Genomic DNA, 18,323 nt, shown 5'->3' with positions numbered 1-18,323 from the left:
ATCAGTCCAAAGTTGCAGTCTCGTGCATTTCCAGCAAAGTTCGCTGCACCTCGGGTCATACCAAGCTTTGGATGTAAATATTAATTGCCAACAGCGCAGTCTGTAACATGAATGTTAAACGTACTGTGGGATCTTCTGCAAGAGAACATTTGGGCTAGTTGGGTGATGCCTACTTGGGTGAAGCAAAAGTTTACCATTTCTTTAAAACACCCCACAAATGAGCTGCCAAAACTATCGTAATAAATATAAAGTCACCACAATTGCTTTTGCTGTTGCTGGGTTTGAGTGGAATTATATTGCTCTGCAAATGAGGAGTCAAATGCGTATTTGGTAGGGTCCAGCGATATATCGATATACCGGTTATATCTGTGTAATTTTTCATATCGATATACTGTACTGGTATTGGATATTTGAATATACTGACTGGTATATCATTAAAATCGGTATGAAAAACAAAATCGGTATATATAAACAAAAAAAATCAATATATCCACAAAAAAAAATCGGTATGAAAAAAAAGGCAGTATATTTAAACAAACAAAAAAAATCAGTATACTGTATCCACAAAAATATTGGCATTTCACCAACAAATCAAAGAAAGGCGTTTACAATTCTTAAATACATGATTTAACTGACGTTTTGATGCACTCAAGTCTCGGCTACGCCTGGAACAGTGGAACGTGTGACGTCAAAACATACCAGGAAGTAGGTAGAGTAGGTTTTAACTTTTAACCCACAGAAGCGTACAATCGATCACGTTTCCCTTCGTCCTCGTGGCTGTTTTTAAAGCAATTGGTTATTTGATATGAATCACATGTGCTTTATAAAGCCTGTACCGATTACCGATACCGATATCAGCCTGTGCCAATTACCGATATCGACCGTGATTATTGCCTGTGCCAATTATCAATACCAATATTGGCCTGTGCTGATTACCGATACTGATATCAACCTGTGCCAATTGCCGATACCGATAGCGGCCTGTACTTATTCCCAATACCGATAGCGGCCTGTACTTATTCCCGATACCGATATCGACATCGTGCTTATTGTCCTGTGCCGATCATCAATACCAATATCAGCCTATGCCGATTGCCACTATCGCCATCGTGATTATTGGCCTGAGCCGATTACCGATACCGATGGTGGCCTGTGCCGATTCCCAGTATAGATACTGGGCATGCCGTCCCTGCTTTTGCCAATATTCGGCACCGACCTAGCTTTTTACTGAGCTATAACATTTACCGAGCTAGCCAAGCACTCACCTGTTACCTATTAGCTAATGTTCATAGACTATTATAAATTAACCTGCAAGAATAAAGTAAGCGAAGGAGAAAACTGAACTACTCTCTTTATCAACCAAATTCTCTATTGTACGAAAAAATTGCCTTAATTTGTAAAGATTGAGTGCATGATATATGCCGTGAATTACCATGTATAAATGACGTGTACATCATATATGAATATGTAATGGGCCATTAGGTATTTTTGGAACCTGCATTAAAATATATATATATATATATTTTAATACTGATGTACTGGTACATACCGGTATAAACCCAACGATATATCGATATCCGGGGGAAAAAAAAATCGATACCACTGCTGCTTCGTATTTGGCAAAAGTAAACGAATTAACAATTCACAGTAAGGTTATATATACATTCTCAATTGGAATGCAAAAAGCAACTGCAAGATTTCCCATTTGGAACATCGGGTTCCACACAGCCCCATTTTGAAATCTGCGCAAAGCAGTTACTAGGCAATTGGCCGAGGTTACTAGGCTGCAGAGAAGATCAAACACGTTGAGGAAGAGCTCAGTCAACCATCCCATTCACTAATAGCCAAGCTCAAATTAGTGGCACTCCAGATTCCAAATTGCACTCGATATGTTCCAGAATTTATGGAAGTGCCATACTTATTCCTGTAGCGTCCAGCAAGGCAAAGGAGAGGTGCATCCGTTACCTACCAATCCCATGCCAGCATGTCCACAACCCTTATATTATTCAGCTCTTCAATATGACAATCTGAACATCAAAATTAATTCCTTTATTTGCATCAATCAAAAATTGTGCCAGATACTTAACCAGATCCCTCCAAATGAACTATTCATATTATTCTCCCTACCGCCTTTCACCAGTAATTGTATCATTTTACTGCCAAACTCCCCGATACATAGGCCTCAAACTTGTAACATGCATTTTTTCAGCTCACATCAACACAAACAAAAGTTTAAAAGGCCAACGTAACTGACCAATTTCATGTTTGCACCACCCTGCGTTACTAGCTTTTGACCCTATCCTCTTTGTTCTCACTCTTTCCCAGCTGTCCCCCAAAACCAAAGGTCAAAGTGCAAAGCACTCTCTCTTCTGGAAGTACACCCACCAACGCTCAAGGAGCGCATGATGCAACTTTGCAAAGATCAGTGGGAAAGATTACGGCATTGCCTAAAAAGGTGTCTACCATGACAGGCGCATTACAAGAATGCGATCTGGTGGCACACCGCCAAACGCGGCAGGACTGCCAGCATACAAAACCTCCACATTCAAACGCTGTAAGCGTGGCTGCATTTCCAGTGATTGCAAAACAGACCATGGCCTGTGGGACACCCGTGTGCTGGCGCTCAAGAAATTTGGCTGAGAATCTAGTCTCTCCATACAAGCAGTCATATAACAGAGCCTTGTTATCCTCCAGACTACATTTTGATACATTTCTATCTGGAAGTACGCGTGTGCCTTTGCAAACAATAAATCCATCGTTAGAAGAACAACCTCATATAAAACATTTTCATCAATACAAAAGGCATCTCCACGAGGCCAGGACAAACATATTTAGTCAAACGGCAGAGTTCAGGTTTATTAATTGGGAATTTGGAAGTTATCCAGGCCTGTACATAAGGATCTTCTTTAAAGGTCACAAAGAGATCATTTATGGCACTTCCAGGACAGATGAAAGCGACAAATTTGGTACGTCAAGGATGTTTAGAGACCGCAAAGTCACTGAAAGAGTACAAGGTACTAAATTTAGTATACAAGTATAATAGTAACGTCTAAACTTTACAAGTTTTCAAATTTACTAGGATAGACAAAATAGAGATGAGAAAGATGGGTGACAAGGATGAGAAGAAAAATGGCCATTTTTTAAAGGTCATTTCAGACTCACGTGAAGAGAACGATGCCAGTATTCGCCATGGCATAAGCAAGACCCAACACTCCACTGCCCATGATGGCGTTTGCCAGGTTGAACACCGACATTCCAAAAGAGGCTTTCCCTTCATGTTTCTATTGAGTTCAAAGGGCAAGGGACAAAAGGCAAAGGAGAGGTTCAGAAGCACATGTGACCAAAGAAATCCCAAATGGTTTCAGGGCAAGCAAGTCAACAATTTATTTTATTTCCTTTTTTTGATAATGATTTCTATATTTGTGGTAAACAAAAATTAGCTTGACCTGTTCAGCATTCCCACCTGAGCACATAGTTCAAGATGCTGGGACCCTTTGTTCAAATCAGAAAGTCCTCAAATGACCCTATTTCTGAGTGTACAGTAAGCAATGGATGCCAGTCATTAAGTTTCCGAAAACAGCCTGCTTTGGTGAGAACTTTTCCCAAACGCACTACCATCCTGCTGGTGGTTTGACCTCTAACCCCACTGAATGTGCCCAAAAATTACTCTTTGCCACACATCTTTTGCACAATCTTTCTTCAGTTACGCAGACTGTTCACTTGTGCTCATCATCACCTCCGCAAACCTGCCTTTAAATCCAATCGGAATATCTCTCTTAGAGACCATCAGTGTTTCCAAGCAGTGTAATGCATTTCACTCGTATTTCAAAACAACTCCCGCACCCTTATTGAACATGATATCTCAAGCATTTCGGAAAAAGTTTTGCACCATAGTTTCCCCTTTATGGAGACTTTGGGCTCAAAAGTAAATGTGTGGAGTGTTAAACGTGTGGCGTACTTCTACTCACGTATATGCAATGGTGAGACAAACTTAGGGATGTGATTGAAACTCGTTTCTGTAACTTTAGAAGTAAACCTAAACCCTTCCCCACCACTCCTCCCCCAAGCCACCCCCTCACCCCTCAAGAGGTGTAAAAGACGATCAATAAGGATTTGACATCACAAATGCAGAAGGGTGGTTTGCAAATATCGTTTACATGAGGGTTCGATGTGCTGTACATACAGGCTGTTCAAACTTGCACCTTGCATCATGGAAAATATGGCGCCTGCTCACGCTCCATCGCTCATGCGGAAAATCTCAGCATGGCAGTCAACAAAAGCCTGTTACTCTCGCTAGACCAACGTTTTTCGGAACAATATCCCCCTTGCTGAAGCAAAATTCTTTACTATTCTTTCTGGCATGGAACAAAGTGAAAGTTAAGCTATATAGCATACTCATGCTTCCGACAACATTTCACAAATTGATTGTTTGGCAGCTGAAGATTACCAACACTTGCAAAATGCGCCATCGACGGTAATAAGCTGGAGATTTTAAAGACCTTCCCAATGTATATTTGACATTAGTTAGTAACTCTATGGTGGTGCTAGGCTTAGAATCTATTTTGGGTCCAGGTGTCCAACTTACCTCAAATTTCTTCATGCCACCGTTGAGAAAATTCTCATTTTCTGTCTCAATCAGCTCATCATATTGGCTGCAACAAAATTGAAATTATTGTCAGGAGAAGAACGATTTAAAAAATTCACACATTTCAAAGTAATATACGTAAAGTGATTAAGCAAGTGATCCGACAGGGTGGCACGGCTTTGAGTTGGTCAGCCTGGGTTTGATTCCTGACCCGATGATAAACTGTCGGAGCGATGCTTCGTCGGCAGGGCGTTTATCGCAGTCCCTTGGATGGATGTTAAACTGGGCGTCCCGTCTGCTAGCATTAGATGGTGGACCTTGAAGATCCCACAATGCCCTTCTCGAAGAATAGTCAGTTATTACTTGCACCAATAAGAAATTGCAATTTCCTGGCCAAATCATCATCAGTCGAACGACAGGTCTGGCCATTCGGTCCGTAAACGATTGCATCCACCCCAACAAGGAGGTGAGAATATTTTGGGCCTTTGTAGTGGTAGGTTTGATGTGGCACACATGAACATACAATGAACATTCGATGAACAAAAGTACCACTTTTTAACAACTTCCACATTTTTCACATCAATGGAATATGGATCATCCAGCTCTGCTTTGTCAACTTAAATCATGCGATATTTAAAGGAAATACCAAAAACAAACCATTCCCTTTGCAATCTTTAAACACCTGTACAAAATATTTGTTGTTCAAAGCATGATGTGAACTATTTGTCAACATTGAGAAAGAGAACTAAACACCTTAAACCAGGCAGTAGTTTTTAAATGGCTGATTAAAGTGACTCAAAACAGCTGGACGCATCAAAGCACATTCAACACGATTCAGAGAAACATTGCAATCGCCATTCCGGGAAAACAAAATGAAAACAGGCATTTGCAACAACTAGAAATTGTCACCCCGGGTATCATGGGTTGGCCAGCATATGGAACAAACAACTTATAATACGCAACTTTCGAAAGGACATATGTATGCTAAGTGAGAGCTTTAGTGTACGTGCTGTGTTTGTGTTTACACTGACTTGGTTTGGCTCACCGGGCAGCACTTTTAACCTGCAGTTGCTTATGCGGAATCTGAGATTCAAATAGTCTTTTAAACATAATTTTTCAGCATTTAAAAGAAAGAGTGGAAATTTCAAAATGGATACCCACAATTGTTATATTCCTGAATGCAAATCGTACGCACGGAAATATAGGAACACGAGAAATATCCTTGATTTAGAGGTATTGGATTCGTTTCACTTAATGTAAGTACATTCCAGCGTCGGCCGTGGATACAACTAACACACACACAAATTTCAACTTTTAGCAATAGATTCAAAAATCAAATATAAGTTATCTTGTGGCCCTGGAAACAAGCAAACACTATATTTATAACAGCCAAAGCTCCGATAGCTACCCCCAATAAGATTAACAAGCGTTACGCCTACGTCCCCTGTCGGTGAAGTGATGTGAGTTGACAAAGTAGAATACGCAAGGCGGCCATCTTGGATTTTGACGTGGCGACCCAATTTTCAATAGCGTTCTCCCTTATGCGTAGATACACCCACACACCAGAATAGAAGTTAGTAGTTCGTTTATTTTTCAAGATATTTCGCTCACAAGGTTCAGACATATATATGGTGGCGGCCATCTTGGATTTTGACGTGGCGACCCAATTTTCAATAGCGTTCGTCCTTATGCCTAGATACACCCACGCACCAGATTAAAAGTTGGTACTTCGCTTATTTTTCAAGATATTCCCCTCACAAGGTTCAGACATACATGGCGGCGGCCATCTTGGATTTTGACGTGGTGACCCAATTTTCAATAGCGTTCTTCCTTATGCGTAGATACACCCACACACCAGATTAGAAGTTAGTAGTTCGTTTATTTTTCAAGATATTTCGCTCACAAGGTTCAGACATATATATGGTGGCGGCCATCTTGAATTTTAACGTGGCGACCCAATTTTCAATAGCGTTCTTCCTTATGCGTAGATACACCCACACACCAGATTAGAAGTTAGTAGTTCGTTTATTTTTCAAGATATTTCGCTCACAAGGTTCAGACATATATATGGTGGCGGCCATCTTGGATTTTGACGTGGCGACCCAATTTTCAATAGTGTTCTTCCTTATGCCTAGATACACCCACACACCAGATTAGACGTTGGTACTTCCCCTATTTTTCAAGATATTCTGCTCACAAGGTTCAGACATACATGGCGGCGGCCATCTTGGATTTTGACGTGGTGTCCCAATTTTCAATAGCATTCTTCCTTATGCCTAGATATACACCCACACACCAGATTAGAAGTTGGTACTTCGCTTATTTTTCAAGATATTCCGCTCACAAGGTTCATACATACATGGCGTCAGACATACATGGCGGCGGCCATATTGGATTTTGACGTGGGTTGCACCCACACACCAAATTAGAATTCGGTCCTTCACTCACGCACTCACGCACGCATGGACGGACACATGGACGGAGGGGAAAACCATCGTCCCACGATCGCTCCGCGGTGCGACGGGGGACAATAATAACTAGCCGAAACCCGTGGAACATCCACGGAAGGGAGGATGTGGTGTATAGATCGAGTGTACCATTATGGATGGCATAGTGGATTTGCTTGTCTGAGTAAGAGTTAGGAAGAAAGATGGGAATGAAGAGTGCGTATATGAACAACGTATTTATTGCAATCTACTTACATGACAACGCTACGACATACTTTTGAAAAATGAATGGATTCGTAATAGGAATCGGCATAGCACCACTCTGGGATTGTCCACTCAGTGGACGGCTTGCTGTCGCCTTCGACTGTCCAATCAGCGGACGGCTTGCTTCGCCTTCACCCAGCAGACGCCAATAAGATGGCGTCGTAAGATGGCGTCGTATCGGCAGTTAATCGGATGCTTTTGGGCCCCAACGTCGGCTAATTCAGATTTTTAGAGTATGCCTGTACGTGACAAACAAAGAGCGCGGTTCGTAGATCGTAAATCCATTAGTGCCGTGGGCATCGGGTCACTGGGTGCAGCGTAAAAGGGATAACAAAGTCGAGTCCTTACGCTATTATTCTATAGATTTTCAATAGTGTTCTTCCTTATGCCTAGATACACCCACACACCAGATTAGACGTTGGTACTTCCCTTATTTTTCAAGATATTCTGCTCACAAGGTTCAGACATACATGGCGGCGGCCATCTTGGATTTTGACGTGGTGTCCCAATTTTCAATAGCATTCTTCCTTATGCCTAGATATACACCCACACACCAGATTAGAAGTTGGTACTTCGCTTATTTTTCAAGATATTCTGCTCACAAGGTTCATACATACATGGTGTCAGACATACATGGCGGCGGCCATCTTGGATTTTGACGTGGGTTGCACCCACACACCAAATTAGAATTTGGTCCTTCGCTCACGCACGCACGCACGGACGGACACATGGACGGAGGGGAAAACCATAGTCCCACGATCGCTCTGCGGTGCAACGAGGGACAATAATAATACTTAATAAAAATATAATAGGGGCAATACCCCTGGCGCTCACCTGGTAGAATAAACAGTATACTACACTGACTAAAGGTATTTTAAACCAATTTCAATGGTTTCGAGAAGACAGGGCAGCATGTAGAATGAAACTATTCGTAGATCGTTGAAAACAAGCGAGATCTCGGAGACGGTGGGAGGGATTTTCGAAGCTCCACACGGTCTCCACGTTTTTCGAAGTTAAGTCTGTTCACAATTGTATTTTGTCGAAACTGTATTTATCTTTCGGTGTGTGAAGTTATTGTGTGCAACTTTGGTTGTTTCTCGGTGTTTATCTTTCATAAATTGATCGTCTGTTTGCCGTGTTGCGAGCAAGGCCTTTGCCGCGTCGCGAACGATTTGAAATCGAAGTTAAGTGATTGTTCCCATTTGTATTTTCGTTAAAACTGTATTTATTTATGGTGTTGTACGTATATTGTGTCCCGACGAAGATTTTTCGGTGCAAATCTTTCATACCTGTATTGAAAATCGTGTTAATTTGTGTCGTGTCTTGAGGCCTTGTACAATGTACACTGTACAACCTTGAGGCTTTGTTTTTCTCTCAGCGGTCCGTCGTTTGTGATCCAATAACTTTCGTTCTCTGTATTCCCAGTCTTTTCACCCATAGCCTACTTCCTTGTGTAAATCTCAACTAAAAAAAAACAAACAAAAAAAACAACATTTCCTTCTCTGTTCTCATTCGTTTATTCATTCTTATTCGTTCGTTCGTTCTTCGACCAAGTGTTTCTCCCCCATTTCCCCAGATAGTTTTTACTGTTATTAACCTTCAATGTTTACACTTTCCCCTCAAGTTATGTATTCCGTCATATTTTATAACACCTTTTTCTTCTTCTTCTTTAAAAGGCTGCTTTTGACTTGCTCACCAAATCAATTCATCCCAAAAAAAATATCCATCTCCTATAGTGCCTTTTTTCTACATTCCCTAAACTCTCCTGCACTCCATCCTCCATCCAGCGTCATTAAACGTATTTTTAACTCGAAGGTCACAAGAAACTCATTTTGCAATAAATGTTCGTTTCCCATAAATCGTACACTTTCTAAAATCCAATCTCACCCCTCCCCTCCAAATCTTCCCCATAACCCCTCCCCTCCAAATCTTCCCCATCACCCCTCCCCTCCAAATCTTCCCCATCACCCCTCCCCTCCAAATCTTCCCCATCACCCATCCCTTTCAAATCTCCCCCCTTGCCCCCTCCCTCCTAAACTACCCCCTCACCCCTCCCCGCCAAGACGCCCCCTCGCCCCTCCCCTCCAAGACTCCTCCCTCACCCCTCCCCTCCAAATCTCCCCCATATCCCATCCCTTTCAAATCCCTCCCCTTGTCCCTTCCCTCCTAAACTCCCCCCTCACCCCTCCCCTTCAAATCTCCCCACCCTCATTGCTTCTCAATTTCCCCCCTCTCACTCCCCCTCCTCAAAGCGTCCTCCCCGCTTCTTCCCCCTTCCAACTCTCACCTCCATCTCCCCCAACCTTCTGCCTCGCTCTTCCCCCTCCTCAAATAACACCTCATTGTGCCTCACCCAATCACCATCAAACCTTTTGTCCGCCCCATCCTTCCCTTTCTCCGAGCTATTCTGAAATCTCTGACACACCTTCAACAGCTCTCCCTACCTCTTCCACCTCTTCCACATCTTACCCTACCCCTCCTCCCCCCTGTTCTGTATCTGATGCTCCCCCTTCCTCTTCATTAACGGTATGGACCTCAAACATCCGGGGCCTTCGTTCAAACTTAACTGATCTCTCCATACAGGTTGCTTCTGTCAAACCAGACGTGATCTGCTTAACAGAAACTTTCCTCCTTTATGATGTCTCTGATTCCTTAGTATCTCTCCCGGGCTACTCCCTCCTCCGGTATGATAGACCTGAGCCTCGTCCTGGAGGCGGGGTTGCTATCTTTATCAAAAACTCTCTTCCTCACTCGCCCTGCACTGCACTCTCTCCACCTCACCCCCAGGAATACCTCTGGCTACGGCTTCCCCTTCGCTCCCACCTCTTGTTCATATGTGTGTTGTACCGTCCACCAAACTGTGATGACTCCATCTACATCTCGCTGTCTGATAATATGGACCAACTTCTATCTACTCATCCCAACTCTCTCTTCCTCATATGTGGTGATTTCAACTGTCATCATGCCAGTTGGCTGGGTGTGGGTACCTCTCTCACCAGCCATGGCTCCTCAGCAAAGGACTTCTGCGACTCACTGGGACTGACACAATCTGTCAATTTCCCGACCCGGATCTCAGTCAACGGAACATCTTCTCTTCTGGACTTGGTTATGACTAACTTCCCTGAAAATGTCTGCTGCTCTTCTTCTGCTCCAATCGGATCATCTGATCATGTCCTTGTTAAAGTGGACATCTCTCTGACCATCCTCAGGGAGCCTGCTCAGCGTCGATGAGTCTGGCATTTCACTCAGGCCAACTGGCACGGTCTTCAAGCAGCCATCAATCATCTGGACTGGTCTCCCATCTCTACCACCTCTGACATCAACTCATCCTGGGAATTCTTCCAAAGTAAATTGCTCTCTCTCATGCACAGATTTATCCCATCTCGTCTTCAGTTGTCATACCCTTCCTCCCGTCCATGGTACACGGAATCTTGTGGTGAGGCTGTTGCCCAGAAACAACTTGCCTTCGTCTCCTGGAAAGCAAATCCAACGGAAGGAAATCTCATTTCCTTTCACAAAGCCCGAAACAAGTGTGTGTCCACCCTCAGGAGAGCCAGGAAACAATATCTCTCCATTCTCAAGACCGAACTCTCTTATCTGTCTCCCTCTTCCAAATCCTGGTGGCGTCTGGTCAAATCCGTTTCTGGTGTTTGTTCCCCCTCCATCCCCTCCCTTACCTCAAACGGCTACACAGCTGACTCCGCACGTGAAAAAGCTGAATGCCTCAACTCTGTGTTTGCCTCTAAATCTTGTGTCCCAAACCCATCCCTCTCTGTACCCACCATACCCAGTCGTACCCTGCTGCTCCTGGACTCCGTGTCCTTTCCTCCTGACAAGGTGGAAAAGTTTCTGTCAACCCTCGACTCTGATTCTGCAACTGGACCCGACGGCATCAGCCCACGGGTCCTAAAATCCTGCTCTGCCGCTCTATCTCACCCTCTCTCTGTTCTCTTCACCCTCTCTTTTGCTCAAGGTCAACTGCCATCTGCTTGGAAATCAGCCAACATCACCGCTTTGCACAAAAAAGGTGCAAAAACAGATCCTAGCAACTACAGACCAATCAGCCTTCTCCCAATTATCAGCAAAGTCATGGAATCCATCATTGCTTCGGATATGAAATCTTTCCTCTTCTCCAATGGCTTGATCTCTGATCATCAATTTGGTTTCAGACCAGGTCACTCTACTCTGGACATGCTGCTTCTGCTGTCTCAACAATGGATGGAGGTCCTCAATGCCAAACAGGAAATTAGAGCTGTCTCCCTCGACATATCACGTGCCTTCGACACGGTCTGGCACCCCGCTCTGCTCACCAAACTCTCCTCCTTTTGTATCCATGGAAATCTCCACGCATGGCTGGCGGACTTCCTCTCTAGTCGTCGTCAACGTGTGGCTCTGAATGGGTTTCTCTCATCTCCTCTTCCTGTTCAGGCTGGAGTTCCCCAGGCAGTGTTCTGGGCCCCGTGCTTTTTCTGGTCTTCATCAATGATCTCTCTGACTCTCTTGAAAATCCTCTCTATCTCTTTGCTGATGACTCCACTCTCTGCCGCTCCATTCCTCTTCCCTCAGATCGGCAGTCTGCAGCCTCCTCACTCTCTGAAGACTTGGACAAAATCACAGACTGGTCAAACAAGTGGAACATGTCTTTCAATCCTGACAAATCTCACACTCTTATTATGTCTCTCCGAAAAGATCGACTGGACAACCCTCCCATCTACTTTCTCAAAAATCCTCTCCAAGAAGTTCTGTCGCTCAAGCTTTTGGGTCTCACTATCTGCCATGATCTTTCTTGGGAAAACCACATTTCCAAGCTGGCCTCCAAAGCCAGTCGCCGACTGGGCATCCTCCGTCGTGCGAAGTCCTTCCTCAGCACACCTGAGCTCCTCACCACATACAAGGCTTTCATCCGCAGCTCAATGGAATACTGTTCTCCCCTATGGGCCGGTGCTCCTGCCTCACACCTAGCTCGGCTTCACGCTGTTGAAACCAAAGCTTTCAGAATTATTGGAATCTCCCGCGATGAAGCTATCTCTGAGGGCCTTTCACTCACTCACCGCAGGCAGGTAGGTGGTCTTTCTGTCTTCTACCGACTCCTCTCCGGCCTTGCACCCCCAGCTCTCTCTGTGCTCTGTCCCCCAAATATTCCTACAGGTCGCACAAGATCTGCCAGCAACCCTCTGATGGTTAAACTGCCGAAATCTCGGCTCTCTGCTCACCTTCACTCTTTCATTCCTCTTTTCTCCCGCCTCTGGAACAAACTCCCTCACTCCCTTCAATCCCACTCCTCCCTCCAGGTCTTTAAAACAGCTGTTCACCACCATCTCTTATCTTCCCCCATCCAAAACCTTGATCTTTTCTACCCCCGCTAATTCACCCCAGATCCACCTTGTTTGAAATTCCAACCTCTTTCCTGGAAGTCCTGGCAGTGTCCATATGTTTTATACCTCTCCCACCGCCCCCTTCCCATGCCCCCCCCCCCCAAAGCCCTCGCCCTCTCTCAGATCTCTCGATGTCTCCATGTCTCTCGGTCCCTGCTCTCAAATGTTGTGTTTGTGTCCTTCCCCCTCTCTCCCCATCTTGTCTACCGCTCCCGATGTTATATGTTTTATGTGTCGGTTTGTCTTTCTGTGTGATTAATGTTCGCTCTTTCACGAGCCTCGATCTTGTATACAAAAAAAAAAAAAAAAAAAAAAAAATACTAACATAATCATAAGACTTTAAACAAACAAACAAAAAAATACCTATTTTGTCGGGAACCCCCTCCCCCCCCCCCCCCCTCTCCCACCCCGTGTACCTCCTCAGACCCCAATTTTTCCAATGCCTTGAACAAACATTGGTACATCACGGATGATGAAGGTTGTGGTGACGTTTCATCAAAATTGTGTGTGTAGGTTCTGAGAAAAAAGCAAATACCAATTTTGGGGGGCAACCTCCCCCCCCCCCCCCCTAGACCTCCAAAGGGGCAGATTTTGAAATGCCGTCAACAAACTTTGGTACACCATGGGTGGTGAAGGTTGTGGTGAAGTTTCATCAAAGTCGTGTGTGTAGTTTCAGAGAAGAAAGCAAATATCTATTTTGGGGGGTCAAACCCACACACACTTTGACCCCCCCCCCCCCCCCTCCCCATATACTCCCAAAGGGGCAAAAAAATAATAATGCCGTGAACAAACCAATGAAGGTTGTGGTAAAGTTTCATCGAAATAGTGTATGCAGTTTCAGAGGAAAAAGCATATTCCTATTTTTTTTGGGGGGGGGGGGGGGGGGGGGAAACCTGGATCCACTTTGACCCCCGGTAGACCCCCTTAGACCCCGATTTTTTTTAATGCGGTGAACAAACTTTAGTCACAACACAACAAATATAATTTGTGCCAAATTTGGTCACAATTCCAATCGGGGTTTCGGAGCAGAGTTTCAAGTGTTTACGGAAGGACGCACGGACTGACAGACTGAAGTACTGACGGACGACGTGCCATCGTATAAGCTCCTTGAACTTCGTTCCAGGTGAGCTAATAATACTAATAAAATAATAATACTAATAAATAACATCACTTTAAATTTACTCTATACATGCACAAGCCGCATATATGTCCTTCCGATCTGTGTTCAGAAATTCTAATCCAGATACACAGTCCATTTAGTGCCGGCACTCCGTTCGGGCGTTGTGTAAAACATGTCCCTCCACTCAGGCCTTTCACCCACATGGGTCACCCACATGGTTTTGCAGTACGAACAGGTGCCGGTTTGGCGAGCTGAGGAAGTTATCCAAGTCTTTCGTTGTGCAGAGGCATGCCCCTTTCTCTCAGGTAGTTTCCAAGTGTTTTTGACTTCTTTCAGAAGCTTGGTGACCCATTCCAAGTAACGATCCCTATCCCGGATGTATAATACATTTTATTTTGCCCCAAACTCTTCAGCTTCCTGCGCATGCACACCGTACCGAGTATTTTGTGGCATATTACATAATTTCTAAAGTGCTACATTTCTCAGCATTACACAAATCGACAATCTTCGTGTTATTTAGCAACTATGATTGCAAGAACTGCACTGTGGTCATAACTCATAACCTGCAACAAAATCCGGTGATGGGCTGATTGGGAAACACGCATTTAATGCACTCTTAAAAGATGAAGTGTGATTGGGAAACACATTTAATGCGCAATTTAAAAATTAGCTAGACACCTCTCATTCATGTCACCCTCCCCACGGCTACATCAGAATGATCTGATTCGTCACACGGGCACGGATTGCTTAACCCCATACCGTGCATTCTGACGAGCTTGATTAAAGATTACTAGTATTCATCATCTGATTAGATTTTTCAGGATCCCTCATCATGAATAACACTCGACCCAAACAAAGCCAATGGAAATCTGATGCAACAAACCCGGACAGTGTATAATCAGCAGAGCCCTGCAGGTCTAATGTGTTATGCCCACCAGAAAACCAAGATGGCGGACATATCATTTCATCTCGGTGCTATGGTGGGTGGAGTCAAGCGACAGATGTGGGTGTGGTCTGGCAGCTGGCCGTCCAATGGATGCACATTTCAAATCATTTCAAAAATCTACCATCAACAACAACATCATCATCAACAACAACAACAGCATAACAGTAACCCGAAGCTCACATGTCGCAAGTAAAAAACAAAACATACATTACGAAGAAGTGAAATAATAAAAACATGTATTCACAACTTTTGTATCTTCTGTTTAGAGTCTGTGAAATGTCTGCAGGAAACCACAACAACATTATGCCTAAGTCACACATAGGCGGATATTTTGGCGACTACTGGCGACTGCCGGCGATCAAGATTTTTCGGCGACTACTGGCGATTTCGGGCGGTCAAATATGGTCAGGCGGCAGTATGGCGACTGCAGGCGGCCACATTGCGCCTGCATTGCGATGACGCCCCGAGTGGGATGGCGACTGTTGAAGATCGACGACGACTGCATTGCGGATGCACGGCGGCAGCGTGGCGACAGTCTGGCGGCTAGATTACGACCGATGGCGGATCGCGGCGACTGCATTGGGGCCGGGTGGCGGTTTACTCCGACGTCCGCAAGACTGCAATAAGACCGCCGGCGATTGGAGACGATTCACACAACTTTTTTAATCTTTATTTCTCTATTTTACATTTCACTTTATTCATTTCAATGATGTATGACATGAAGCATAAAGATGTTTGATGTACAATAAGAAAGTTAATAAAGATGTATCATTGTAATGTAATAATCAAACTTTTCTGCAGGGAGAGAGAATGGAAATAAAGTCCAACAAATTATTTCCACTGGTCCCAAGTCCCATAAATAAAGTTTCCAAAGGACCAAAGTCCCAGAAATAAAGTTCCCAAAAGTCCCAAGTCCAAACAATAAAGCCATATCCTTGTCGGCACCACAGGACCTCACTCCACGGAGACCCTCACACCATCCTGTCTTGCCATGGATTCGTGGTATGTCGTAATGCAGTCGCCAGGCTGTGGTATCTCTGTCGCCAGTGGCCGTAACTCGGCCGCCACTAGTCCTACTGCTGTCGTCGTCAGTCTCCCATAGCCGCAGGGGAGACGTGACAGTTCTTCTGTAGTCGATATGCAGCCGCAACAGTGTCGGCCCGTAGTCGGGAAGATGCCGCAGGAAGGCCGTATGGCATTCGCATCTCTGCCGTTTTGGTGGGGCGATGCTGGGGCGATTGCGGAAGACTATGAGCGACTGGGTTGCGGCCGCTTTACGCTCTTATTACGGATACCGACGACAGCATGGCGGTTCCATCACGACAGCATGGCGGATTTTTTTCGAGTGCGACTGAGCGCGCCGTTTTTAAACATTAAAAAAAATATTTGGCCCCTTTGCGGCTCTTGCCGACTGCAGCCGACCTGGGGAGGATAACCACGACTACAGGCGACCGTCCATTACGGTTTCATTACGATTGTCGGCGGGTGGTGGCGATTTTTCCAGTCGCCAGTATTCGCTGACAAATCCGCCTATGTGTGACTTAGGCATTAGGTCTACACTGTGCAGATACAGAATCTTTCAGTCAAGCTACAGGCTCACAAAGTCCCCAAGACCTTCTACTGCATGTCAACTGGGTCTAGTGACTTAATTCTGGCTGCCGCGACAGCTCTGTTGTTTGGGGCAGAGGTTTCAGGCAGTTCACAGGACTTTCTGGGCCATGTGAGAGATTCTGAGTCCAAGCAGATGCAAAGTTGCCATTCTCAAACTCTGCGGATGCTGCCTTATGAGTACAGCTAGGAGATGACTGCCATCATCTCTTAATATAATGTAGGTGGCACGATTAACTGTTGCCCCTTGAAGATGGTTTCACCTTGCACAGTCAGTGTGCAACCATTCCACCTTTCAGTGTGCAACCATTCCACCTTTCATTGTGGAAATCAAAGTAAGGGTGGATGCGCACTGGTACTTCTGATTTATTCCGTGGCCAACCTCATCAAATGACTCGGTGATGTTGCTGCTGAACTGGATCAGCTGATACTGTATAGTTCAGTTGCTGCCAGTGAGATGAGTCTCCAACCGAAAGTAATGCATGCTTTATTTTTTCCAGCTCAGGTAAAAATTCACAAATGTTGACTTCAGGCAGATACCCTCTGCTTACGGTATCTTCATGCCTTTCGTACATTTTAGCTTCAGAATATACTTCTGTAGCCTCGAAAGCATTCTCTGTAGTCTTGACTTGCACATAAATGTTTCCAACGACTCGTGGCACGTTTCTATATGAATGAGGTGTCGGACATAGGTGAAGGCTTCAAATCAGTTACAACCTAATATAATCACAAGAAGTTATTCTTTAATTTGCACCTATCGTGTGTTTGCCAATGGTAATGCTCTTGATGTAATGGTACTGGCTGTCCGTTCTGCACCATGGATGCTCCAAAACCCAACTGTGTTACATCAAAAAAGGAGTGGGATCTCTTCCCCAATATTATGACATCACAGGACTGGTGAACTTTAAACTGCTTGTACAAGTCCTTGCAATGGAATTTTCTTGCAATTCATCCCCAAACCACTCATTGTCCTCTCCACAGATGAGAGAAACTTTTCAGATACTGTGCGAGTTGAAATAGCCGTTGGATTCCTGCTGCATCTGTCAGTGGATACATCTCTAAAATCGCCTTAATTTTGATAGGATCCACAAAAGGTCCTTTTTCTGTCACAAAATGTCTGATGAAGAACACTTTTTCTTCGTGGTTTAAGATTGCCCATGTTAAACACAACACCACGGTCCTCATATCCATAATGCTTTAGTAATGCTTCCAGGTGCATATTGTGGTCAAGAGATGCTGATTATATTCAAGGGTGTCACCTAAGACCATGGCTCTGAAGTAGTCTGCTACAACTTTGATCCATTGTAGTCGCTCAACCACTCATGCATCTTGTGTTGGAAGACTTATGGCGCAGACCGGACACCAAATGGCATTCATTTCAAGCAGATCCATAGTGTGCCATTCTTTTTGGGCATGACTACCATTAACCTAATCCAGGCTTTTTGCGTTGAGGCATGACATCCTATTTAACCATGTCATCAAGCACTCCCTCAAGTCCATGTCTGAGAGACACTGTTGCTCAATGCGGAGCATGTTGGATTGGGTCAACTGTCTTGTCAAGCCCTAAGTGATATAGCCATGCACTTGCCTTGCACCATCATTGAACACCTTTGGTTGCTGCTTAATGAGACTCTCCTTGGTCAACAATGCACAATGTTCCAGTGTATACATTGATGCTCCGTTAAATTGCGGTTTATTTCCCTTGTCGTTGTTCATGCATTTGATTGTTTTCATGCCCATACAGGCCACTCTGACGAGTAAATGGTGAACTGTCATTACATCATCGAGCTTGCAGTCCGGATAATACCTGCAATCACTCCGTCCAATAACTGGGAATCTAGATCCTCCATATGTGACAATTTCAGTATTTAGTGGTTCAACCTGCATCAGTTTGATGTTCTTGGTCATTTATATAGGCATACTAGTAATAGGTTGCTTTGCGCACCCGAGTCAATTTTGAATCTTAGTTCACCAACCT

At 44.5% G+C, this 18,323-nt stretch overlaps 1 protein-coding gene across 2 annotated transcripts in view; it reads right to left on the bottom strand.

Annotated features, from left to right (window-relative positions):
• The window catches only part of LOC137439153 (sodium-coupled neutral amino acid symporter 2), a 112,010-nt gene that overhangs the window by 77,861 nt on the left and 15,826 nt on the right, over positions 1-18,323 (bottom strand). For both annotated transcript variants that reach the window (XM_068134882.2, XM_068134892.2), the window contains exons 3-4: positions 4,586-4,652; positions 3,163-3,281 (exon numbers count right to left, since the gene is read on the bottom strand). In XM_068134882.2, the coding sequence (XP_067990983.1) occupies positions 3,163-3,281; positions 4,586-4,652 (186 nt within the window). The remainder of the gene's footprint in view (positions 1-3,162; positions 3,282-4,585; positions 4,653-18,323) is intronic.

The sequence above is a fragment of the Myxine glutinosa genome, chromosome 1 (assembly GCF_964187855.1).
Source record: "Myxine glutinosa chromosome 1, kmMyxGlut1.1, whole genome shotgun sequence".
Lineage (NCBI taxonomy): Eukaryota > Metazoa > Chordata > Myxini > Myxiniformes > Myxinidae > Myxine > Myxine glutinosa.
The sequence above is the reverse complement of the archived record's forward strand: the minus strand, read 5'-3'. Positions and strand labels throughout refer to the sequence as shown.